The sequence below is a fragment of the Phoca vitulina genome, unplaced genomic scaffold (assembly GCF_004348235.1).
Source record: "Phoca vitulina isolate PV1807 unplaced genomic scaffold, GSC_HSeal_1.0 scaffold24, whole genome shotgun sequence".
Classification (NCBI taxonomy): Eukaryota; Metazoa; Chordata; class Mammalia; order Carnivora; family Phocidae; genus Phoca; species Phoca vitulina.
Window position 1 is genome coordinate 11,075,494 of NW_022589727.1, and position 27,417 is coordinate 11,102,910.

The window sequence follows — 27,417 nt, forward strand, 5'->3', positions numbered from 1 at the left end:
CTTTAATATTGGTAAACCTTAAACTTACTTAGCATGGGTATGGAGAGACAGATAATTTCATAAAGTGGAAGAAGTATAAATAAGTGTAACGTTGATGAAGCACAATAGGAGATACATATTAGACCTTTCAAATACATATCTATAGCTTTGTCCATGCAATTCTACTTCGGGGCCTTTCTCCTAAGGAAATAGTTGAACTGTAAAAAAATTCATTGCAGTACTATTTATAATTGCTAAACAATGGGAAAAGCTATCTGTCTAACAATAAGGAGCTAGTCAGATAAATTAAGGCTTATGCCCAGATAATCAGATACATAAGGTCAGTACTGGCAACCGACCGTTTATACTTAAACACGAGAAAATGAATATAGTGAGAAACAAAGCAACAAAATTGTGTATGTGTATTTATATATCTCCAAGATAGATGACACATCTATTTCTCTTTTTCTCTATTTATATAAAATTGTTAATACAGATTGTCTTTAGTGGCAAGACCATAGAATTTGTTCATTTTTACATTTATATTTTCTAATACTTTTGCCAGTGAACATGAATAGTTTGTATAATAAAATTAAAGAACAGGGAGAAATAAAACATTTTTACATCCTCTGTCCCAATTCCAATTTTAGAAAATTTCATAAAATTTTAATAGTAAAAAAAAAATAAGGGATTTTCTACAGTGGTGTTCATGGAAGCATTTTTTTTTTATAACTGGAAGAGAGAATGATAATAGTAATGTCCCAAAATGATTATCCATATGATAGGCTACTCTGCATAGACAAAGAAACTGGAAGAATGTTTATCAAACCATTAACCGTGTCTATTTCTGAATCAGGCCCGTGGGTGTTATTTTCTTTCTGTGTCTTTTCTCCGTATTTCCCAAATTTTTACTCATGAACAGATTGCTCATTTCTTCAGAACAAAGTGTGTTTTTACAAGTCTAAACGAATATCTTCTTGTTACTGTTAGCCATATAAACATTATAAAAGAAACGGAGTGGCTAAATTTAGTATGGGAACAGCATTTTCCTTTTTGTATGCGTGCTTGTGTGTCTGAATGGCAAGTTCTCCACTTTTCTGTGGGAATGGACTAAAGGCAACTCACCTCAAACTTGATTTATCCTATTGTAGGTTGCTTCAGGTGAATGCAATGAGGACACCGAAGTTTATAACATCACCCTCTGTACTGGGGATGAACTCACTCTCATGGGGCAGGCAGAAATCCTGTACGCAAAGACTTTCAAGGAAAAGTCACGACTCAACACAATTTTCAAAAAGATCGGGAAGCTCAATTCCATCAGTAAGCTGGGAAAAGGCAAGATGCCATGCCTGATCTGCATGAATCATCGGACCAATGAAAGCATTAGCCTGCCATTCCAGTGCAAGGGCAGATTTAGCACCCGGAGTCCCCTGGAACTTCAGATGCAGGAGGGCGAACACACCATCCGCAACATTGTGGAGAAAACCAGGCTCCCCGTGAACGTGACTGTGCCCAGCCCTCCACCCAGGAACCCGTACGACCTCCACTTCATCCGCGAGGGGCATCGCTACAAGTTTGTGAACATCCAGACCAAGACAGTGGTGGTTTGCTGTGTGCTGCGGAACAACAAGATCCTCCCCATGCACTTCCCTTTGCATTTGACGGTCCCCAAGTTTAGCCTTCCAGAACACTTGGTAAAGGGAGACGTGTGGCCCGAGACCCTGGTCCATCACTGGCTGGGTATCTGCCAAGAACAGTTCGACATCGACGAGTATTCCCGGGCTGTCCGGGATGTGAAAACTGACTGGAATGAGGACTGCAAGAGCCCCAAGAAGGGCCGGTGCTCTGGCCACAACCACGTGCCCAATTCTCTTAGCTATGCCCGCGATGAGCTCACCCAGTCCTTCCACCGGCTCTCCGTCTGTGTGTATGGCAACAATCTCCATGGCAACAGTGAGGTGAACCTCCATGGCTGCAGGGACCTGGGGGGCGAGTGGGCCCCCTTTCCTCATGACATCCTGCCCTATCAGGACCTGGGTGACAGTGGGAGCGACTACCTTTTCCCGGAAGCCGGTGAAGAATCGGCAGGCATCCCGGGGAAGTCAGAGCTTCCTTATGAAGAGCTCTGGCTGGAGGACGGCAAGCCCAGCCATCAGCCTCTCACGCGTTCCCTGAGCGAGAAGAGCAGATGCGATCAGTCTAGAGGGTCCGTCCGGTCCAAATGTGCGACCTCTCCTCTTCCTGTGCCCGGAACTCTGGGAGTAGCCATGAAGTCTTCAGAGATTGCCCTACCTCCACCTCCAGTGCCTCCCAAATCTGAAGCCGTAAGTCATTTCTGTTCTCTAGTGATGTGTCAGTCCTTCCGTCTCTCTGCTCGGTCACCTACTAATTTATCTTCTTTCCTAATGAAAGGAAAACTTCCCAGTGGGAAATGATCGGGATGAGCAAATTTGCTTCATTTGGAGTGAAATATAAATGCCGGCTAGATTATTTTTACCAGTTAGGAGTTCAAGTTTTTAAAACCTTGAGAGTTTTGAATAGGAAGAGGTTTAAACATGCCTTTCGCTGCTGCCTGGAGAATGGATAACAGGGAGGAGGGGGCAGACGGTGGGAGACCAGAGAAGAGGCATTACAGTACGGGAGGTATGAAATGACGATGCCCTGAACCACAGCAGCTGGTAGCAGTGGATGGCGGGGAGCAGTGAGCTGCTTCAGAACGACCCGACAGTACTTACTGATAAATTGGGTGTGGGTAGTGAAGGAAAGAGGGAAATCAAGGAAAACTCCTAGAATTTTAGCCTGAGCAACAGAGTGGATATTAGTGCCAGTTACAGTGGTGGGGCAGATGAAGGAAGAGTAGATTTATTTGGGGGAGAGGGGCGGGGGTGGGGATCAAGAGACATCAGCATGGTTTCTAACTCTTCCAACTTCCCTGAAGTTACATTGAGATCAAAGCATGGTAGGTGTGCTTGTGTACACGGACACACACCAGAGCAGAACCCGAGCCAGAGTGCTTCTGTTTAACACCTTAAACAGAACTCATTCACGGCTCCAGAGGCTTCTATCAAATCTTACTGTAAAAAGGTCAGTACAGGACAGGAGAAAGGGCCCTCTGTTTTGACCATGTTCTTTCATTGACAGGCACTCTCTGAACCCTTGCTCCTTGTTTTTAACCATTGGATTTCATTATATCTGAATCGAGAAAGCATCAGAGACATTGGGTATAGTTCTGTTCATTTATTTGACGGTGTACTGCAATTTTTTTTTTCCTATCTCTGGCAGAATCCTTTAAAAAAAAAAAAAAGCTTACACAAATCACAATAAATAGAAGAATTCAGAACCCATCTGATTGAAGCACATTTAGGGGGAGGATGTCTCCGCATGCATCTATTCTCTCTGCTCCCCGTGGTGGTCTCAGGACACCTCTGTGGAACCCTGCAGCTGTGCAGAACCCAGTTTCAAAACCATGGAAATACTGAGTGGGATGCAAGAAATAGGACCATAAATAAGACCTGCACTCTGGACTCTGGTATCTTTCAATTTTATAGGGAAGTTAACAAATGAAATGCAATGACTGTCATACAAGTTAAAATGTGATAAACAATAGAAGAGAGATAGACACAATGTGTGGGAATTCAGAGGAGAAAGAAATTTCTAGTTGGGTGATGCATGAGAGAAGTCTTCATGGAGATAATGGCATTTTAAATGAGCTGAGGGAACATGCATGAGTTAAAAGAGCAGAGAGATGAGAAAGAAGGACATTCCAGACAGAATAGCATGAGCAAAGGTATGGAAGGAAGCTGGGACAGACAGGTGAGGGAAAACAGAAAGTGCTGTTGAGTTGGTAGAATAGGGTGATGAGAATGTATGGAAGAGGAGTGATGGCTGAAAAGGCTGGAGCCAGGTCATGGACAGCCCTGAATGTTGGGCAGGCATCCTGCTTAACTGTCCATGCAGGGACCTCATTGCTACAGAGTTTCCTGAGGGGGACTCCTCCCCCACCCCGGCTGTTTGCTCTAAGATGCAGGAACTCCCCAGAGATTGCAGACCTGGATTTTACCTTGCTCCTTGGAGGATCTTCCGTAGACCTCAAGACACAAGCCCAGAGATCCCAGTACCTAGTAGGGGCTGTGGAAAATTTCGGGGAAGTCTTGGTGAAGTTTAGAGTCCTTGGTACTTTTATTCATGTCAGAGGATATTCCCCCACTCCAACCCACCCCCAAAAAAGCAGGTAAAAAGTCAGGGGACAGTCCTCCTGGAAAGTAAGCAGTGGTCAGTGTGTCTCAACTCAACTATATATTTGATGTTACTGGAAGCTTGGAACCCTGATCTTCAATAGGAGTGTGACCAGGTGAGCTGTTCCTATAGAACTTTGGTCCTACTTGGCACATAGTGGGAACTCATGTTTGTCAGATGATTGATTGACTCATCCGTAATGGTCATACGCAAAGTCATTATGTAACTAAGTCTAGAAATAGGAAGCTAGCGCCAGTTGTTTTTTCTGTGGCGTAATAAAAGATGAGTAAGAACATAAATATTAAGAGGCTGTATTCTTGACCTTGGTACTAAAAAATATGAGAGTTAAATTTGAAAGCAAAAGCAAACTTCACAGGAGGAGATTTTGGTCTCTAGTCTCAGATGTAATGTCTTACAAGAGAGTCTTTTCAGAGCATGTCCAGTGTTTATAGAATGCTATAATCTTAAAAAAAAAATTTTTAAACACCTGAAATCACTTAATTTACTTTAAAAAATTAGGCATTTCCAATGAAGTCATATTTTTTCTTGGCTCTGTGACCATGAAATGAGTTTTCCATTTTTAGGAACTATGTGGGATCCAAAGAAACGTCATAATTGTTAGATGTGGCTTCAGCTTGTAATTTTCAAAAGGGAACTTTAATGGGGCATAAATTCAAGCGTTCCCACAGAATTAAATAAAACTTCTCTGGAAAGTTATACTGGAGTGAGTCCTGGGAGAAAGACATACCATGTACCTAACAGCTATCCTGCCTGATAATTAAATACAGTGATAAGCTTTCAAGTGAGACATCATCTGGGAAGGTGACAACTCCCACCAGGTCTTTAGGGCTAGAAGGTGCTGGAGCAATGGAACAGAGTCAAAGAAAGCATGTCTTTCATAGTAAGGGAAGCAAAGCTGGTACTTGGCGAATGCACTCTACTTGCCACAGTGCATGACCCATTCGTGTTAACATCCAGGGATAGAATGGCTCTATTGCATGTCCACCTGTTCCTTTTCTCCTAATTCTTCTCTTCCTCCTTCCCTTCCTATTTCAGTGTCTGAAGTTATAACACATACTTGTGCTCTGTCTCCAGCACATTTTGGTGGTCTTTGTTTCTTTCTGTGACCGTGAGAGTAAATCTTTCCCCTTCGACGATAACACTTACTGTGTTTCCCGCATTGTGCTGCAATTCTGGTGACATCTGGGTCACTTGCCTCCCCATATCTTAAGCAGAAAACTAGGTGGTGGGGCCCAGTAGAAAATCCTCAGTGGAGGAGTAATTGGTGTAGCCCTGCTACACTTGTATTTGATGTGGCTATTTGGAATTATGCGCTAGTCTTCATGTATCTTTGTAAAGATTGTTGAATACAGGGTTTTTTTAAACAAAACTTTGCCACTTAGGGTGCCTGGGTGGCTCAGTTGGTTAAGCGACTGCCTTCGGCTCAGGTCATGATCCTGGAGTCCCGGGATCGAGTCCCACATCGGGCTCCCTGCTCAGCAGGGAGTCTGCTTCTCCCTCTGACTCTCCTCCCTCTCATGCTCTCTGTCTCTCATTCTCTCTCTCGCAAATAAATAAAATCTTTAAAAAAAAAAAAAAAATTAAAAAAAAAAAACAAAACAAAACTTTGCCACTTATTTCTCCAGAATATGAGAGGCTATTCCCTTCAATAGGAATATCCTGGGAAAAAGTAAGCAGAGTTCCAAATTTAAGAGGGATGTAGCCACTTGTATCCCTCAGAATTGTTGCAGCTGAGCCCAAACTGAGGGCGCATACCCAGCTCACTGAATGGTGACATTCTCACTTTTTTAAATTGTGCAGTGTGCCCTCAAATCAGAATGACCTGACAGTCCTTCTGAAGTGGATTATCCTTTTGGTTCGTACGGTTATTCTAAACACATCCTCTACTTCGTAACATCATGGGTCTCTGTCCATAATCTAAATTTTCTGGGTGCTGGCTAATTGGTCTAAAATATTTACCCAGAAACACTCAATAAGCTGGGTTTTTTCCCCCTTCTTTAGAAGATGCCATTTTGGAGAACAATAATGGAAAGACTTTATATTGCATAAAATTCTATAAATAGAAGGTTTGAGTCCCAGACTGCCCGGGTCTACACACTGAATTACAAGTCATTCTCAAAACTGCACGATCACGACTCTTGTAAAACCATTTATGCAGCAGTATCCAACCTGGGGACTCCAGAACCCAGGGATTAGTATCCTCCCACAACTTCCGTAACAGAAAAAAAGTATATTCACTCTTGCTTGGTTGTTGACATTACAGCAATTCCTGAGGTTCATGAAAAAATAAAATCATAAAAGGAACTAGGTTGTGAGCACTGGTTTAAACCAGTTATTACTGCCAGACTGGTGAAGGGTTTGTCAACCATGGTGATAGACAGGGATGCCCCATAGCCCCCGAGAAACTAGGTGCAGGGATTTGTTATAAGATGGATTGGTAGCATACTCTATATAAGGCTGAAAGTCCATCATAAATAAAGCTCCTGTGGTGGAGCACGCTGTGTTGTTGGTATTTGGGAAAAATAAGACTCACAGGGTGAATTTAATGCCACATTTGATTGGACCTAGTCCAATAGGTGCTTGGAAAAATGGACTGAGCTATACAGAAGTGAGTCGGAGTATCTGATCTGCCTCAGACAGGCTGAACAGTTGAAGAAATGCCACACATCCCAGGAGTCTTCATTTCCCCTTCTCAGTGGCATTTATAGAAGCAGGGAGAGAAGTGGTCTGCCCCACTATGTAGATAATTAGAGGCATGTAACATCACTTTAAGACCCGTGGATTTGAGGGGCGCCTGGGTGGCTCAGTTGGTTAAGCATCCAACTCTTGATCTCAGCTCAGGTCTTGATCTCAAGGACGTGAGTTCAAGCCCCGCGTTGGGCGCCATGCTGAATGTGAAGCCTACTTAAAAAAAAAAAAAGGAGCCACGGATTTGAATCCTCCTCACCCTACCACGTAGTAGCTTCATACCTTTGGCAAAATATTTAACCTCCCTGAGTCAGTTCCTGTGGGGAGAATAACAGCTTCTTCATTGCATTGTTGTACTGTACAAAGTACTTGGCACTGTTCCCTGGCACTTGGTAAGCATTCAGTAAATAGTAGCCGTAACTCAATATGGGACAGATTCCAATTTAGGGTCAGATGGAAAATGATTTTTTGGGAGGTTTTTTCCCTCAGTCCTTTCTTAATGAGGGTATAAGGCCTCTTCAAAGAGTCAAGGAGGCTGACGGGAACAGGCGCATCTCCCTCCATAGTCAGCCCAGCACCCAGGCAGGGGCCCTTTGTCCCCACATTCCAAAAGCATGTGTGATAGTTTCATTTTACTGGTCTCTGAGATATTACAATAACCTAATTGGGTTTAAAAATAACAAAACATTCTTCCCATCTGAGGCGCGATTATTGCTAATTAAAATATCCATTTGATAAGCTAGGTGTTAATGTTATAGTTACCCAGCTGTTGGGCCAGATTTGTACTCGTCGAAGAGGTACAGAAATGCTCAGCATCCTGGACCCCAATAATGTCGAATCCTTTCATGGGGGCAGTTGGGGTTTTGAAGAGCTTTAGAGCACCTGGGAAAAAGCCACATGTAGCCCTAAGGCTGCAAGCTCACGTCAAGAAACTGAAATTCCCAGACAAACCTGAATAGAAATATTAAGACTAACAAGTTGCTGGGACGCCTGGATGGCTCAGTCGGTTAAGTGTCTGCCTTCGGCTCAGGTCATAATCCCAGGGTCCTGGGATCGAGCCCCACATCGGGCTCCCTGCTCAGGGGGGAGCCTGCTTCTCCCTCTGCCTGCCGCTCCCCCTGTTCATGCTCTCCCTCCCCCGCCCCCGACAAATAAATAATAAATAAATAAATCTTTAAAAAAAAAAAAAAGACTAACAAGTTGTCTTGGCAAATTCTGTTCCTCAGCATGGCTAGGCTAGGTCACGGTGTAACCCGGTGTCACCACCTGGAGGTGTCCACCCTACAGAATTAGGGACCTCACGTGACTACCAAAGTTAGGAAAAAAGCTATAAAAAGATGTTTATAAACTAAGGGAAGTGGCTGTGAAAACTGATTTGACTGTGAGTTTTTATTTTATTTTGTCTTTGGGCTTTTGCCCGGTATCAAATGTTAACATTAGAAAAGGCATTAAAAGCCCGATTTTCTTAAATAAATCTGACATGGTAATATTCAGGTTTAGATACTAAAAAGATTAATCTGGAAGTGACTATTTATTTTTCAAAGTAATTGCTCTACAAAAAGATTCGCTCAGGATTCCACTAATTAATGAGGTCTCCTAAGGCATTTGACATTTAATTAATTTTAATTACGACTTTTGAGGAGTACTCTGAGAGCAAGCCATACCTACATTCCCATTTGTTAATTGAAATAAGGACTAAATTATTACTGTGTTTTGGTAATTTTGAAACTAATTGCCTCTGGTTTCGTGTAGATTATTTGTTTTTAAATGAAACCTTCTAAACCAAGAAGTGTTCTTCTCCTGTGTCCGTTTGAAAGTCTCAATGATGAGAATGCTAATAATTATAATATTCTGTGGGATAGCTCTTGTTTTCAGATCTGCACTCTTGAGTACCATTTGCACAAAATCACATTAATGTGAAGGTTATATACTGTTTAAATAGATCTATCATGTATTATACTCCTTGCTCAGAAAAGGGCTTTATTCTCTCCCCCAGTGGCATATTCCTTCTTCTGAGTCCATAGAAGCACCCTAGAATTTAAACAAGTATTCTTTTCAGAACCACTTGCCCTTCTTGCCGCCCAGTAAGTGGCCTCCGCCTTGCCTCCCTTGCCTGAGGCTTGGAGATTGGAGGTCATTTCAAACCTAGGTCTGTCTTTAGGTCCTTATCGTCAGTGTATAAAACTGGAAGGAAAAAAAAAAAGTATTCATCTAAGAATCAGGATTTTGACTGTAAATCACATCTACCCTTGAGTAATTAATCACATAGAGTTTCATTTATTGCTATTTTGTCATTATAAACTTTCATTTCTGTTCGGCTGAAAATATCCTGATGGGTATGTGACAGGGTTATGAACTCTTTGTATAAAAGCCTCTTTATAAATAAGATTTCTTAAGGCTGTAATGATTTTGTTATCTGGGAGAGGGAGTGGGGGAAGCAATATAAAATCCAGGGCAGAGGGCATGCACTGAAGGCAAAGTTGCAAAGTTCAAGGAAGCATGGTTACAAAACTCCTTTCTTTCGACTGCTGACATTATCCTGAAGTTGGCTTTTTAGAGTAGAAAATTCACAGTACAGGTGAGTCCAGTTGTAGATCAAGCTCACTTAAAGTATCTGGGTATTTTCTGAATCATTGTCAACAAAGAAACAAAATGATCCTTACCCCGCCTAAGTGATGCCTAAATCTCTTCGGTGACTGCCCACGATTCTAACCAGCATGATCTTTGAGACAGAAGATTTTCACCCTCAGACATGTGATGGTACGTTTTAAACCACAGACAAGGGAAGTATATGTCCTTGTCAGCAGGTGTCTCCAGATCCATTGCCATGGATTTAAAAGTTGAGTACACTGCGATAAAATTGATTTTTCCCCCAAAAAGATGGCTACACGAAAGATGTCACAGTAAGTGTTCCATTTACTTTTCTTAAGGAGTCTCTTTGGTCCAGTTAGTGAAAAGGTATAAAAAGTGTTATTTCTTCCAGAGAAGACAAGTAGAGAGTTCCAAGAAATGAAAACTTTCCAAGGAATATTATACCAAAACCCCCCCATCCCTACAGTGTGCTGTTCCATAAACACTTGGTGTGTCTTTGGTTTCTTGTATTCTTTTAATCCCTAGAAGTGTGAGAAAAACTTAATGTCACAGGAGAAAGAAACTAGATCATAGGTAATGTATATAAAATGCTCTAATTATGTGTAACAAACGTTACATATAATAAACATACATTAACAAATACATGTAACCTTGTTTTCAAACCATGCAATAATGAGCTTTGTTACTTTGAATAGATTCTCATGCATTACTTTTAACGTGTGGCTATTTAGGGAGAAGACCTTCTTGTCCATTTTTCACAAATGATTGGTCCTTTACACTGTGCTCAGTTCCCTCCCAGCCACACGGAGTTAGAGCTGAAGGGAGCGGAGAGGGGAAAGGACAGTTAATTGCTATTCCCGGAGTCAGGAAAGCAAGTTAAACTTCGTGGACCGTATTCTGAAAATAAAGAAAATAGTCCCATTCTATGACGTGTTTGATTTCAACCAAAGATTGGGGTTGGGTTTTGACTTTGTTGACCACCTTCACTTAGAAACATAAACTTTCCTAAGTCATTCATTCTGTTGGGTGTGTGTTCCATCTTTGCTCTGGCTATTAGACAATAAGTTACCCTTAATTTCTTTCCTAGCTTTACAGTGGCCAGTGATGGAATGGCTAAGGCAGAAAGCAATGGAAAAATGTCTGTTCTCCTCTCCATCTTCTTAAATGAAGGGAAAGCATGGGTCCTCCTAGGAGTCAGTAAGCACTTCCAGGGGGCTTCCAGGTTATTATGTGTGTGCATGTATATACCCGGGCACATTTTTAAAGTTTCTTCCAAGCTTAGGGAGAAAAAAGCCATGCCTTCTTCAATCCACTGTCCCTTTCTAATAACCACCTCTTCCCGTCTTTTCTAGTCAGTATTCTTGAAAAGAGTGATGTGCCCTCCTGAGTCCACCCTCACCTCCTGTTCTGCCTTTGACTCACTGGAATCTGTCTTCCAAGCTTTTTACTTTTTCTTTTTCTTTTTTTTTTTCATTCTGATTTCTTTTGCTTAAGAGCCGCAGTGACCTGCTAACTCTCACATATCTTCCAGACCTTTCCTGACTTCCTGACATGCTCTCATCCTTACACCGCCACTCTGCTGTCCTCCCCTCCCTTCACTTCTTTGATGCCATTCGGGCAGGGTTCTGCTCGGGGACTGGTAAAATAGAGTCACTCGTTTCCTCCTTCTTTGTCTCCTCTTCTGCTCATTCCTTAGGGGTTCAGCCTGCTTTGCTTCTCGTCTGAGATCCCAATGCCACCATCACGCAGATCCTGTTGGTAGAGCATCAAACTCAAGCTCAGTATTTTCAAAACGGAACTCCTTGGCTTCTCCCAAGCTCTGTTCTTCCTTCTAAGTTTCTTTGTCTGATAAATGGCACCAGTACTTGCCTCATCTTTGAAGCCCCCAGACCCAAGCATCACATTGGTGGGGTTTTTTTTTCATGCTTCTGTGGCTTTTGCACACTCATAATTCCTTCTTCCTGAAGACTTTCTCAGTACAACTTCCTATGAATTCATTCTTCTTCTGTCACCTTGAATAAATTAATGGTGCTCCTACTAACCTTTGCTCTTATACTTGTTATTACAGAACAGAATTTGTGTCTTGATTATATGTTTGTCTCCCTTCTTCCCAACTAATTCCATGAGCTTACTCATTTTTGTATACGTAACAGTAGCTCAGTGAGCATGTGATAGGCACTCAACATACATTTGAACAAATCAATAGCAAAATGGAATTAATGTAGTGTGTAGGAAAAGGGAAAGGGATGGCCATGTTCTTCAGACATTTAGGGACAGTGGAAGTAGATGGTGGCTCTGATCTCAGCTCTTAGTCCGCAAACACCTTTTACAGCTTACTTCAAACCCTGACTATTCAATTATGTCAGTGTGTTGGATGGCAGTCACATGAATAGGCCTTGTACACTAAAGAAAGGTGACTAGAGAGTGTTCTAGAAAGAGCAGAACTCACCATTTCTGCCTTTCAATAAATTACCTTTATATTTAGCCCTGCGTTAGCAGTCTGCTGCATGAATGCTAAGTTTTCTTAATCCTGAGTAGCGGTGTCTTACATTTGATAAGAATGTAATCATTGAGCATTTTACGAAAGGGAAGGCCCTGCAGTGAAGGAGCAAGGATGAGGTAATTGTACTGGAGATGGAACTGCTGGAAAGAGGAAGATTGGTTGATTGATTTTCAGAGAGAAATTGTGTGTGTGCATGCGAGCGGGGGCAGGGTGGGTGGGCAGAGGGAGAGAGAGAGAGAGAGAGAATCTCAAGCAGACTCCCTGCTGAGTGCAGAGCCCAACTCGGGGCTGATCCCATGACCCTGAGATAATGACCTGAGCTGAAATCAAGAGTCAGACACTCAGCCGACTGAGCCACCCAGGCGCCCCAGAAAGAAGAGCTTAGACCAGAGAATTCATGAAGCAAGGCTCTGGGGACAGCAGGGAGCCAGCTCTCCCCGCTGCCACCTGAGTCCATGCTGTGTTCGTTGACGCTGTCCTAACCAGCAGGAGCCAGGAGCTTCTCTTCAAACACCCAAACTACTCGTAACCAGAAATGATCAACCAGTAGCAAAGGTCATGCATAATCTGCGACAGTAACGCCAGCCCGTCGCTCAGGACTAGTGTTGGAGGTTTACTCCTGATAATCCAGGTAACCCTCCCGTGCTGCCCTACATGTTGTGTTGGACAGGAAGAGAAGGACTCTAGTCCGCCAGCCATGCTGTATTCTGTAATATCCTCATTGAGAATAGTAATTTTTCGGGGGGGTTGACAATTTCCCAATTTAGAAATACCGTCATTATCATTTTCACACTCCTGCTATGCCCAGTGTGGTGGGGGTAGAGTTGAGGGTGGTCATATATGACAGGTCTTCTGGCGCACTTTTTCTCGAGATCGACACTAATATGAGGACACACAAAAAATTAACATCCAGCCCAAATGACTTATCAATAACAATTTCCACATAAAAATATAAAAGGCATTCTTACAGTATACATTTTAAAATAAAAGTGCCTTTTTGTTGTATTTTTTTGTGACATCTGTTAACCTCTACCTAGCATTCTGTGGGACATATTTGTACCTGAGGTGACGAATCCCCAAACTCTGTCATCCACAGGGTACCAATAACAACAATGACAGTCCCTACCATTTTCACTTGCAGACTAATTGACTATACATGGAAAGTAAGTAAATATAAACAGTGTGAGCTGAGTTCAGAAGCAGCGACACATACAGGTGGCCAGTGCAGTGGTCCCAGACCAAGTATGTAATGTTTGGGACTGAGCCTTAGGAAGTGGCATTTAGGAAGAGACAGGCAGTAACCACAGCAGAGAGGAGCAGTCAAGGACAGGCGTGCCCAAGCGACGCTGCCTCTTTGGATGGACCTGTGCTCATATAGAGGAGTGGTGGGAGAAATAACTAGAAAGATGGAATAAGATGGAATAATTTCTGTGGCTACCAAATATAGCCAGAATGACTGCAGAAGCCTTCAGTGGGAAGCAGGGGAGGCTGAACTTTATCCAGCAATCAGAGGGTGCCACTGGAGATGGGAAGTAACGTGATGAAAGCCACGTGCTGAGACTTTTACAAGGAATCCACTGAAAATGTAGCACTTGAAAGTGGAATTGAATATGAGGGAAACTGGAAATAGGGTGATTGGCCATCCAGTCTTGTAAATTGCTTTTTATTGTCAGATAAAATTCATTTCAAAAAGAACTACACTGGTCTTGGATATATATATTCCATGTTGAATCCAGTCAAGAAGCAAAGTAGAACAATTACTGTTATAAGGGCGTAGGAGGTAGGAAGTACGATGGCACAGTAAACCCTCACTTCACTATTTGTAACTTCTGGATCCCAAAATGTATATATTTCACCAAAGCGTATAGTTTTTCCCATAAACTGCATATGACTTCATTTGAGAATCTGCAGCAATAAGTTGAAAGTAATAAAGTTGGGGGCTCCTGGCTGGCTCATTGGTAGAGCATGCAACTCTTGGTCTCGGGGCTGTGAGTTCGAGCCCCAGGTTGGGTGTAGGGATGACTTAAAACAAAATCTTTCAAATAGAAAGAAAGGAAGTAACAAGTTAAACGTAACATGTAGAGAGCAGGTAGTCAGCTGTGCTGAGCGCCAAGCGGCCCTAACACACCTGCTTGGAGCAGCACAAGCTGGCCCTTTTGTACCTCTACAAAATTACACCTGAATTCTTGTCATGGGCCAGGTCCTTTTAAAGTCATTTTTGTTTTTGTTTTGTTTTCAACTACCTTTTCTCCAAAATGGATTTCAAATCAGCCTGATTCTTTGCCACTAGACTCACAATGACACCCGAACAGCCCTCTCCTCACAAGGGAAGAGAACCTTTCTCTGGCCTTCTAGTAGCATCTCTTCACTGACTCCACCCCATCTCCTAAGAGCGAGAAACACACACACACACACACACACACACACACACACACACACACACTCTGTTACTCCTTTCAGGAGTCCTGTGGCCACCCCAAACACTTCCTTTATCTCTGATATAGTCTGGAGTTTAGCTATAAACACTCCAGTTTGCCATAGCTCACCTCCCCGGGCCCTGGGCCCTACAAATGCCTCTTTCCACTACTTCCTCTCCACACCTCCTCTCATGTGGGAAACCTATTGGAAAGCTCTTCGGGACCGCCCCGTTATAGAAGAGGATGGCAGAACCAGCTCGAAGTGACCTTAGTTAGAAGAACAGGAAGAGGGGACTTCCCATAGGTCACAGGTGGCCGCTTTTCTGTGTTCCAAGACCTAAGTCAGTTACTTTGAATTAAAATGCATATTGTCATGGACATCTCAGCATATCATAATTGACATCTAGGTAAGTGAGCCTTAATGAAACGTCACAGTTAATGACTACTTCCAGAACTTAGAAATTTCTAAATCAAATTCAGCATTAACCATGTTCTCCTGTGCTTTTCTCTAACCCAGTATTGAAAAGGGACTGTTTATTTTAAAAATTAAAAAGCTATAGGACAGGCTCCTTATCTTACATTTTCCATTCCTGTTACCATAAGCATAAACAGAATCAGGCACAGGTCTAATAAAGTAACACCCATCCATCCTAGATTCTATAGATAGTCCCTAAGAAAGAAAAGAAACATAGTTGGCTCCTGTACAAATCACTAACAAGACAGAAGCTGACTCACTATCTTGGTTACTTATTTTGTAACCAATATATACTCCTGAAAGCCAGCCAGTGGGGTAACCCGGCCAGAGCTTTTCAGTGTCCTAGTTGATTCTCAGCTCCTTAAGAAAAGGAGACCCTCCGGGGGCACCTGGGTGGCTCAGTTGTTAAGTGTCTGCCTTCAGCTCAGGTCATGATCCCAGGGTCCTGGGATCGAGCCCCGCATCAGGTTCCCTGCTCAGCCAGGAGCCTACTTCTCCCTCTCCCGCTCCCCCTGCTTGTATTCTCTCTCTGTGTCAAATAAATAAATAAATAAAATCTTAAAAAAGAAAAGAAAAGGAGACCCTCCAGTGGGGCAGGAGTTCCTGCCCCCCCCCCGCCCCGAGCCAGCTGAATAATCCTCTCTCTCTCTTCCTTATCCAAACCCATGTCCTCCCAGATTTTCTTTCTGTAGTCATCCACTATCTCTTTTTTAAAAACTCAAAAGGGAAAAGCCTACAGCTATTGGAGAAGAGAATCTGCTGCTCAGAATACTTCGTTTCAGCCTAAAGAGCTTTTCCAAATGAAAAACGAGCACCAGTGGGTCCCAATAGCCAGGGCTGTGGGTCCTCCGGGTGGGAGCAATGATCCTCTGTGCTAGGAAGAAATGCAACAGATGAGACTTTTTAAATTGCTTCCATTTCACTTAGAACGGAGGTTTGCGTGGTCATGTGACTTTCCGTAGCGTCTGTTTTTTTCTGGCAAGCGGCTCAGGTCTGGGAAGCCAGTTAGAGGCCCAGTGTGCCGTGTAGGTGTAGCGGATGCAATGGCACGTGAACCTATTTTATTTGGTCTTAAGCAAACCCAATACCAAAGCTAATGGAAGCTTGCTGTTTCATTGTCCTCATTACCCCAGAGCTGCGGGGACAGAAAGAAATTGAAGGCAAAGGTGAAAAAATTGTTGGAAACACGGCCTAAAAGCAGGCAAGGACCTTTCTGACGAAGTCGGAATTGGCTGTTTTTACCTGTGTGGCTTCTGGTAGACTAACAGAACCGGGTATAAACTGCCCCCTGCTGCCTGACACAGAGAAGTACATTTAAAAATGTCCGCTTCATTAAAAAGAACCCTATTCTCGAATGCCTCTGTGAATGGAACAGAAAAGGGGGGTGGGGGGGTAACAGCCCGCAGACTCATACGAGCCATGGACCTCACAGGTCACCTAATCCTCTCCCAGGTGAAGCTGAAGGAAGTTAGAGGCAGCTCTCATGAAAAGTGCTGTTTGGGGTTTGGAAGTCGGCCTCACTACTCCATCTGCAGCCTTGTTCCAGCAGCATCCGTGACACCCGGAAGCTAGTTAGAAATGCAGGTTCCTGGGCCCCGCCCTAGGTCTACTGAGTCAGAGTCTGCCCGTTGAGAAGATCCTGGGTGATTCACATGCACACTTAGGAGTGAGAAGCCCTGCACATAACTTCAGAAGGAGCCTCCACCCTGGAGAAGAGCCTCCAGTCCCGAAGGTTTGGATCACACTGAATTCAGTTTGAACAGGGGATAAACACAACCCAATAGAAGAGTTTGATCCTCTATTAAGATCATTATTGCCTTACGTCCTTATTTTATTAATACTTCCGTTTTATACAGCTCACATGTCACTGGCCTTTGAACTCACTGTCGTTCACGTTACTGGCCACGGTTCAGTGGCAACTGGCGTTTGCCAAGCAGTCCCCTTGAAAATCGGTCTGTCCCGCCAAGTTCGTGGCAGGCGTGGATTTGATCTCGGGCAGCACCTGTGTTTATCATCCTCCTCATGTGCTGCGGTCTTCTCGCTCCACCCCCCTTATGCCCCTGCCGTTACTGTTTTAAGAGTAGCAACTTGACCCGTTTTCAGTCTGTTGCTAACCCAGAGTGTTCTTTTCCGCGCCAGGTCAGGGAAGAGTGCCGGCTCCTGAACGCCCCTCCTGTTCCACCCCGAAGCGCAAAGCCTTTGTCCACAAGCCCCTCGGTCCCTCCTCGTACGGCCAAGCCAGCGCGGCAGCAGACTCGCTCTCCCAGCCCCACCCTGTCCTACTATTCGTCAGGGCTGCACGACATGTAAGTCTTAACGCCAGGGCACGCGTCTTCTTGTCGGCCCGCTCACCGCTTCTTGAGAACAGTGCCGAGGGTAGCTGTAGCCTGGGCAGGAGGTGGGAGAGGAAATGTTCTTTAAACACAAAAGAATTTCACTGGAAAAGCATGGTGGGGCCCCTGTTGGTTTCAAGCGAGGATGGAAGAACCAGTGTCCTAGGAAGAAAAGAAACCACAGTATAGGTGAGAAACTCCGCGATAAAGGCTGACTGGATTCTCTTTAAAGCAAGCCACGGAGTGCCACCAGCTCTCACAAACCAGCCTCTCGTTCTTTCCACTCCCACTTCTGCACAAGCAGACAACAGCACCTTCAACCGGGACCTAGAGTTGAAAGGGTCCTGTTGGCTCTGCTCTGCCTTTCCAGCCAGTACGGGAATCCCTTCTTGACCGCTGCGGTCTGGTAGCCATTCGCTTCTGTCTGGATCCTTCCAGTGCTGTGAGCTCCTTCTTTTGCACTGCAGCTCATTCCATCGTTGGCAAACGCCAGTGATTTTTTTTGGTAATCTTTCCCTATATCTAGTTGAAATCTATCTCCACATAAGTTTCAACTGTTTCTTACCTCTGGAAAAAAAAAAAAAATAGATCCTCCCTGCTTCTCTTTGGCAGCCTGTGAACAATTTGAAGTCAGCTAAGATGTAAGTCTTCTCTTCTCCAAAGAGATCGCCTCAGTTCCTCCAGCTATTTCCCCTGGCATCGCTGCCTGGTCCCTCATCAGCCTGGTCACCCCACCTCTGAGCACACCCTGGCTTCCCTGTCACTCTTAAAATATGGCCCCCAAGTTGAAGGCACTGCTCCATGTCTGGTCTTCACCATGTAAAAAAGCTCTCTTTTGCAGTTATTTTTTGTTCTCTGGACGTTGAAATCCTTATGCTAGTTTTACTCAGTTGAATAGAAGCCAAGGCAAGCATTGTGTTTGACGCATTTCTTCTCACCTCAGACTTTGGGATGGAAATAGAGCCATAGGTGCTGGTGCTGTAGTCTTGTCACATGGCCCAAGGATGACGGGCACGAGGCCCCATTTGCAGCTCTCACGCCACCCTGACCTGCTGCAGACATTACTCATCATTCACACGACCTATTGGTGATAAGCCTAAACATGGCTTAAGAATTTTTCTCATCGTGGGGCGCCTGGGTGGCTCAGTCGTTAAGCGGCTGTCTTCGGCTCAGGTCATGATCTCAGGGTCCTGGGATCGAGCCCCATATCAGGCTCCCTGCTCGGCGGGAAGCCTGCTTCTCCCTCTCCCACTCCCCCTGCTTGTGTTCCCTCTCTCGCTGTCTCTCTCTCTGTCAAATAAATAAATAAAATCTTAAAAAAAAAAAAAAGAATTTTTCTCATCGTAAAGATCCAGACCCACTCACAGTGATTTTCTTGTTAGTTAAATTAAATATATATATATATATTTGCCACCTCTACTATAACCTTTTAAATCATTATAATTCATATCTGTGTAATTATCGGTGAATTTTAGTAACTTAAAGACTTTTTTTAAAACCTGGTGAAGTTAGCAGATACTTTATCGGATTCATGATAAGAAATACTGTATTTTTCTTCCTAGCTGTCCTTTTCTACTCAGAAGTGACATCTGGGGGATAAGGGTCGGCTCGATATTTGGCTTCTACTTTTGACTCACCTCCCTTTCTATGTTTGCTCTTAAGCAGCGTTCCTAAAAGCGACACAAGTCCTTCCGAAAGTGCGCCTGTGTCCTGCTATCCCTGCAACCGCGTGAAAACTGATTCTGTGGACCTCAAGTCCCCGATGGGAAGTCCCTCTGCTGACACGCTCTCCTCCAGGCTCTCGTGGCCCAACCATTATTCGGGAGCGTCGGAGAGCCAGACCAGGAGCGACTTCCTGCTGGGTCCCAGCAGGAGCTACAGTTACCCGCGACAGAAGACGCCAGGCACACCAAAGAGAAACTGCCCAGCACCCTTTGATTTGGACGGCCACGAGCTCTCGGCCAGTCCCCCTGGCTCCGTCACTTCAGAATTGAGCGGCAGCATCTCTGCCTGTCCCAAGTCGGCCAGCTACTCTGTGGAGAGCACAGATGAGAAAACTCTGGCTGCTGACACAACCAAGCAGAGTATTTCGTGCCCTGCCTTACCCCCCAGGGCTCCAAAACCAGTGGAAGAGAAAGCCGCCTCGGACACTTCTCCTTTGCCTCTGAAAATTGATGGTGCTGAGGAAGACCCCGAGTCTGGGTCACCGGACCTCTCTGAGGACCAGTACTTTGTTAAAAAGGGCATGCAGGACATCTTCTCCGTCACCTACCCTTTCTCATCTCCGCTCCACCTCCAGCTGGCCCCCAGGTCCTGCGGCGATGGCTCCCCGTGGCAGCCGCCCGCTGACCTGTCGGGACTCTCTATAGAAGAAGTGTCCAAGTCGTTACGGTTTATTGGTTTGTCTGAAGATGTCATATCATTCTTCGTTACTGAAAAGATCGATGGGAATTTGCTCGTTCAGCTGACGGAAGAAATCCTCTCCGAGGATTTCAAATTGAGCAAACTGCAGGTGAAGAAAATAATGCAATTCATTAACGGCTGGAGGCCCAAAATATAGCCAAATAACCCCAGCTAACATTGAACAAAACGGACAGACGTGTGTGCTAGAAGGGGTGGGCTGGGACACAATTCCATGTTTTTTGCACTAAAAACCTTCTCTGTAAATAGGGATAAGAGAAACTCTTGCTATGCAGATTATGTTTTTGAATGGTGAACAGGCTATTTTGTACATCAATAAAAATGCTGTACAGAACACTTAGAGGTGTGCCTTGTACATCACTCAACAGCTGCTCAAAGACAAAAGGCATGTTCAGAGAATTAATTCTCACCCAAGTAGGTTTATGCGAGAAGGTATGGTATTTATTACAAAATAGCCAAAGCTGAAAACCGTAAGAATCAAAAAAAACAACAAAACAACAAAAAAAAAGAACTTAAAAAAAAAAACACTTTTTGAACAACAGTTCTCTCCTTTGGGGGAATCGACTTTAGATAATTAACTATTCTGTGCTCTGTCGTTTGGATTGCTCAGTGCTAATTGTTTTACTCTTGTGCCTGAAAATGTTAGTGATATGAAATGACACTTTACTGTGTGTTATATGCTTGGTGGGGATCTTTTCATCAAAAGGCATTTTCCAAAAGTCACATGTTGATAGAGGATGTATGAAATAATATAAATCATGACCATAATAATTTATCTGTAACTGCTGCTAATTTTATTGAGCAGTGGAAAAAAAAAAACCCAGAATATATGCATATATGTGTATATATGTATACACAATACAAACATGTTTTAAACATCATTATTAGTCTGATATTTTAGATAACATCTGTTCACTTTCAAAGATCCATTGAGGTTTGGGGCTGTTAACTAAGTTGACGCTCTTAGGAAGAGTGGACAGAATGATTCCAAAGATTCTCAGACCCCTTCCCCTCGAAGCTCAGTCTGACTCGGCTTCATCACTGAAAGCTTGGAAGAAATCAGTAGAGGTCTGTATTAGAGAATTAAATTTGATTGTAAGCCCATGGGCGGTGGTTTGCATGTAACACTTGCATGCCGATGTCTGGGAAAATGGTAGTTTCTTGTCAGAGGGTAATTCATCTCCAGTTTGAGGGTCTTCTTTTTTCCCCGGTGTCTAACAGCGAGAGGTCTGAAGAGCATCTCTCAGAGTGTGTTAGGTGTTCTCCACACGCTTGTGCTTCAGGAGAGCTCAAAAATCAGACTTACGACCTTCATCTTTTGAGTAATTTTTTATAAATATCAGTAAGTACACTTGTTTCATTCATAAGCCTCTTCTTTCCTCTCGTCCAAAGAAAATACATTATTACCATACTTTTATTCCAAGAATTCCAGGACATTATTCTGACGGTTCTTGACAGATGTGATTAAAAATTCCAAAACATGGCCTCATCATCATTGTTGACTTTTTGAAGGAATGTAAATCTTAGAAAAGTTCTAGTTCTCCAAGCAAGCCACCAGCCCTAGCCCTGCCTCCCCCCCAGTCTGATTCTGGATGTGCAGACATCTGTGACTGAGGTCAGCCCACCAGGTGTCAATATGACTTGCAGGATTGGCTTCTATCTTTTTATCCAGTCTTCCTGCTCACCAAAATACCTAAACAAAGGTAAAGACAAGACCCACGATAACGCAACATGCAATATGCAATATGGCTTTATTTCTTGACATTAAAGATGTTCTTAATCCATCTCCTGGTTTAGAATTGAGGTGAATTGAACCTCTTCTCATTTTCCATCCTAAATCTTTTTTTTTTAAGGCATTTTTTTTTCCTCCCTTCACACATCTCCCAAAATGTAAATACGCCCAGTAAAATGCATCCCATAAGGAAAACTGGAGCGCCCCTTCAGAAGTAATTGAAAAATGTATATGGAAGTTTCCGGTCCTGCACTCACATGACATGAGACCCCTCAGTGACTTTCATGTTTAAAAAAACATCCTTCTGTGTCAGCAACCACTTCCATGGCAACATTAACCTCTCAGCACTTTCTTTTAAAATAAAAACAGAGGATGCAGTTGAAACGCTGCACGTTTTTCTCTAGCAAATCCTTGCTGAGTCTGCTTTTAAGTACCTGACCCTTGGACACAATTCTCAGATTCCGGTGGGAGGAACAGAGCAGGTTTGGGTTTACTATGAAGGCTGCCCCACATAAACAGCTGACTCCTTTTATGTTTCTCTTTTTATGTTTTATTTTGCAAAAACTTGACACAAATAGTTTCTGGTTTTTGTCCTGGCATGTGTCCATCGAGTTTGTATTGGTGGCAATATAGAGACTACTTGGGGGCAGGCCCTATGGCCTTTGGGTCATGTATTCAACTTTGTTGAGCACCTTTTATTGCCAGGCACTATGCTGGTATGACTCGACAATGCTGAAAAAAAAAAGCCCTCTTGGAGCTCATGATGTTTATATTTAAAATCACAGTTGCTGAGACTGCATATGTGTGAGAGAGACGGGAAATCTTCTGGGCAGTTGGATGTATGGAGAGTTAAGTGTGTTCTGTCTTCAAAGAATCACAGATGGAAGAAATGGCAGGCTTTATTAAAGGGGTAAGAAAATCAATGCCACGTGATCGTGAAAACTTAGAATATGTTAGAGGCTGAAAGTATCTCGGACTCCCACTGGCTAATGTTCTCTTTTACCGATTAGGAATGTTTTTAACTGTGATAACTATCTTCTGGCATCTCTAAAGGCACAGATACATATAGTTGCCATTCCTGAGCTGAACACTTTGTAGAGGACCTTGGCACCCTGACTAGACGAGGCACGTAGAGGCAGAGAGGATCACAGCAAGAGACACAGTGCAGGGATGGGGAGGAACCGGCCTTTCCCTGCTGAGCGCTGCAGTTTCACAGTGAGAAATGATGTTCTAGAGATCCCCAGAAGCAGAACTTTTGCTAACACAACCAGGTCAAGACTGAGCATATCTGGCAGGTTCCCTGCAGTCAGTGCGGTGACCGTGGGGCTTGGGGGAAAGTGTCTGTCCAAACAGGACCCTCCTTGGAGTTTAAATTCACGGCCCCCATCAGAAAAGAAAATCAGGAATAAACCAAACCAAGCAGCTAAAGTGTAGAATATGGACCTAACTCATGCTGGAAGGGAGAACTCACACACTCCCGGACCGATTCTTTGTCAGAATCTTGTAAACGCCGGCACGTTTCTCCTTGAAGTTGAGCTGCTCAACTTTATGAACTGTGAAATTTACATTTATACTCTTTCAACCCACATATACCATTCAAGTTTATGAAGTTTCAGCAAGCTGCCCATTCGACTAAATTGCTATGTTTATTCTTGTCTCATGTAGAAATAAAACAATCTTATGGGAAACTGTTATGACAATCCATTCCAACTGTTTTCACACATAGGCATAAACACCCTCTGCTCACATTCCAGAACCACCTGCACACCATCCATACAACTCCTTGAGAAGTTCAGGGGGTAGATGTGGATGGATAGAGGGTCCTTCATTTTCCAAACACTTTGTGTAACAAGTCACTACTCATCATGCCTAAAGAGCATAAAATTAACATTTTGAATAACAAACTGGAAAACAAAACCATTCTCCGAAGTACCTCGTGAACCATTCAAAGGAAATTTCAACGTCAGTCCCCCAGAAAAGTTAAATCTGCTATTGGACACACGAGACTTTCAGAAACTATGACCATTCTATCAATTCCCACTCTTTATCTAGTAATATAAAGGCAATGGGCTGCTAGGGCAAAAAGAGTAAAATGCCTAGAATGCAAATGATGGAAAGTAGGATTTTTTATGCTGTGGGGTTGTAATAATGTGGAATTCTCATGGCCCCTTCTTGTCAAGTCACATTGCAGTTTAGTCTTTAAAACTTTAGTCTTTAAAACTTGTGTTTTAAAATTGATCTCATTGTGAAACCAGAAACAAGGGGTAAACGTGATATCAGTTAAAACTATGTACAAATATCTTCTGTAATTTTGCTGCTCTGTCTAATTTTTAGGCTATGAATTTTGTAATGAGCTTATCAGATTATAAATTTCCTTTGTTTACAATCTCATGTATTCGGGCTCAGATCATTTCTTAGCTATCAACCTCTTCTCCCATTTTCATATTAAGTTCCATTTAAAATAATTGTTTAAGCTAAGCCTAAAAATTGAACTCAATTAATTAAAAATTGGGGGAGTTTTCCTTGATTTAAATGGAAAGGGTATATTCTTTTCAAAGAATTTTGTAACCATCTTTATAGGTTCTTTGCTTGGAAAACCGGGGGTGTTAACTACCAGTTAACGGTTGTGTTACTTTCCAGAGCATTATCTAATGGGCCCAATGTGTACCTCAAGATAAACATGGTATGTTCTGTCTAAAAAAGTTCATTGTTGATTTAAATGGTTCCGAAATGTCTATAAATAAAGAAAATTTAAAAGTTGATCCTCTTGCAGTTCCTCAGTGAGTTGGACCTAGTGCATAGTTTTCTAGAACTCTCTTCCCCACCCTCATGAAGGAGATGAGAACGTGTCTGAAGGGATTCTTAATGCTGCAAGCCTATTCTGTACTAAGAGACTGAAGACAATGGCTATCATACAAAGAAGCAGCTGGGAGCAAGGTCACCTGATGGCACTCAAAGAAAACCCAGTACCTGTGTGGTCAGGAGTTAGAACAAAAGACAAATACAGATGAACTGCTGAGCTTTAAGAAAAAAGAAAAAGAAGTCCATGTTTGTGTGGGGAAAAGAAACAACACGCATTCCTCTCTTTTTGGCTTATACATGGTTGAATTTATATAATTACAGCCAACATAAGCGGTGAGAGATGGTGGGGGGTACTGGAGAAAGTCATGGGTCTTCAGCTTGCTGCGACATCCACCAGTGAGTTTTACAGAGAAGCTGGCAAATGGCAAGTGGGGGTTGCTTAGGAGAGCTTCTGTTTTACTCGAAATAGCATGAAATAGCTTCAGACCATTTAATGGAGAGGCTTTGGGGTAGGGTTAAGGGGCTGAGAGGATGAAAAGACCCATGTCCTGGGCCCCCAACAGGACCCCCTCCCCCAGCTTCACAATCATGCAGAGTCTTCCTGACTTCTTTCACTAGACAAAGCGTTCTCGATTCATCTTCTATTTAAGCCTTCAACCCTCTGTCCTATTTCACAGGGATAAAGCTTATAACTAAATCCATAGGTGGCTTGTTCCCTGGATTTTGGGGATATGCACTGGAAGAATGTGTAGCATTGAACCTGTAGGATGGGGTTGGCTAAAGCATGCAAGGATCTGTCTCAAGGTCCTAGGAGTACTTACATCAGACGGACACTAGGACATATCACTCCCCCAAACTGAAAATTGCAAAGTAAATTTGAGTTTAGAAATAAGTTGGGTTAGAGTCAAATATCTTGAGGTTAGAAAAAGCCAAATCATTGAAAAGAATGATTAAGTACTGGATAAATTCTCATTTCACTGCAATGAATTTTCCCAGCCCCTCCTTGCTTAGCTGACTCATACACTTCCTTCTGGATTTACCAGTACCAATCCCCAAAGCCAGTTAGCTTGCCCTCTGTGCTGGCCTAGCTTCTTGTCCCTTTGTAAGCTATAAGCTCTTCCTATCAGGGCTTATGTCTCCATTGTTGTGTCTTCAAAAGTAGATGCTATTTGGGGTTCTATTGAATGATAGCATGAATACCATCACATTCCTGCTGGTGGCCAGGCTTTGTGCCATCAAGATCAAGATAAGAATAAAGTTAAAAAAAAAATGACACAAATGAAACTTGTATTTATCACTAAGACTTCTGAGTAGACTTTTTTAAAAGACGGCAAGATATGAACTTGTTCAGAGGTCCCAGATCGTTTGCATCATTTGCCAATGAATTCATTTTCTTCTAACAGTTTAATTAAGCCAATGACTTCAGTTCTTCAATGGATATGATTTGCCAATGAATTCATTCTCTTCTAACAGTTTAATTAAGCCAATGACTTCAATTCTTTAATGGATATAAAACGAACTAAAAAAGATCAGTATGTGCCCATCGACTTGAGTGAAATATTGGTTCTAAAAGACACAGGCAATTGAGTAGTAGATATGGTAGAGTGACCAAGCCACAATTGATCTTAGGACTACCGGCAGTGGGTGAAAATAAGGAGTCGGGCGCCTGGCTGGCTCAGTTGGTGGAACGTTTGACTCTTGATCTCAGTGTTGTGGGTTCGAGCCCCACGTTGGGTGTAGGGATTACTTAAAGATGGAATCTTTTTAAAAGAAAGAAGGGAAGGAAGGGAGGGAGAAAGAGAGAGGAAGGAAGGAAGAAAGGAAGGAAGGAAAGAGAGAGAAAGAAAGAAGAAAGAAAGAAAGAGAAAGAAAGAAAGAAAGAAAGAAAAAGAAAGAAGAAAGAAAGAAAAAGAAAGAAAGAAAGAAAGAAAGAAAGAAAGAAAGAAAGAAAGAAAGAAAGGAAAGAAAGAAAGAAAGAAAGAAAAGAAAGAAAAAGAGAGAAAAAGAGAGAGAAAAAAAGCAGTTTCTGTGTGCTCAGAAGCACAACTGTGCAGGGTATAGAAAAACCATCCATGGACAGATCACAGAAGTTTAGAGCCAGAGGGAACCTTGAAAATGGTCTGGTCCAGTCTCTTAACTTTATTTTAAGTAATCTCTACAGCCAATATGGGGCTAAAACTCACGACCCCAAAATCAAGAGTTACAAGCTTTACTAACTGAACCAGCCAGACACCCCCAACCTCTTAACTTTATAGGAATGAAGCACATGGAGGGTAAATGACTTCCCCCAGACCACATAAGGTTTGTGACAGAATCAGAGCTAGAAATAAAGTCTCCTGATTCCCCATTCTGTATTCTCTCTCTGTATTCCCCTATTACAACACTGTCTCCCAATTTCCTTGACTTTTATCTTTTTAAAATAATATTTAGATTTTTTTCTTAGGGGGGCACCTGGCTGGCTCAGTTGGTAGAGCATACAACTCTTGATTCTCAGGGTCATGAGTTGGAGCCCCATGTTGGGCATAGAGATTACTTTTTTAAAAATTAATTTTTTTAGTGCAAAGAATTTCCTATCATGGTCCTCCAACTTGTCTTCAAGTCAATGTCTTCTAAGATCTTGAACTGATGCTGCCCAGGCGGTGCTCGCTGAAACTCAAGAGAAACCTCTCCTGCTTATAAAATGGAGGCTCTGAGCATGTCTCTTGCTTTTTGATCAAAAGGGATGACTCTGTGGAGATAGTGAGACAGGTATAAAATGAAAAAATGTAAAAAAAAAAAAAACACAAACAACAACAACAACTTACACAGAGTACACACACCTTTCATCCCATTGTATCCAGCCATGCCAAACCTTAGGAAGAGTTTACAAATTGGGACACCTAGCTGGAGAAGCAACTGTAGTACTAAACATGGCCGCAGGGTGTCGGGCTTTTCCAACCAGCTAATGACTACACAAGGCTTAACTCCAGTCAGCTCAGATGGAGTACAACAGTGAGACAAGGAGCAAAACTTTAAGTCCGGCCTGTATTGGTGGTCTCCATCTTCCCCTCATTCAGTTTTCCACTTTCCTTAGCCAAACACATTGGAATCCTGAAGTCATGGAAACAGAAAGAAGTGGCTCAAAAAAGATAAGTCATTTGAAAGTGGAGCACTGTCATTTTTCCAAGACATATGTAGGGAAGGAAAAATTCTTCCTCTACCTTTCGAAGTCTTCCAGC

General features: G+C 43.0%; 1 protein-coding gene across 2 annotated transcripts in view; it reads left to right on the forward strand.

Annotated features, from left to right (window-relative positions):
* The window catches only part of GAREM1 (GRB2 associated regulator of MAPK1 subtype 1), a 197,526-nt gene extending 171,670 nt beyond the window's left edge, over nt 1-25,856 (forward strand). Inside the window, exons 4-6 of one of the 2 annotated variants that reach the window (XM_032421438.1) lie at nt 1,131-2,303; nt 17,051-17,217; nt 18,907-25,856. In XM_032421438.1, the coding sequence (XP_032277329.1) occupies nt 1,131-2,303; nt 17,051-17,217; nt 18,907-19,804 (2,238 nt within the window). In that variant the 3' untranslated portion in view covers nt 19,805-25,856. The remainder of the gene's footprint in view (nt 1-1,130; nt 2,304-17,050; nt 17,218-18,906) is intronic. The other variant, XM_032421439.1, reaches the window with a different exon arrangement.
* The last annotated feature ends 1,561 nt before the right edge of the window (nt 25,857-27,417 follow it).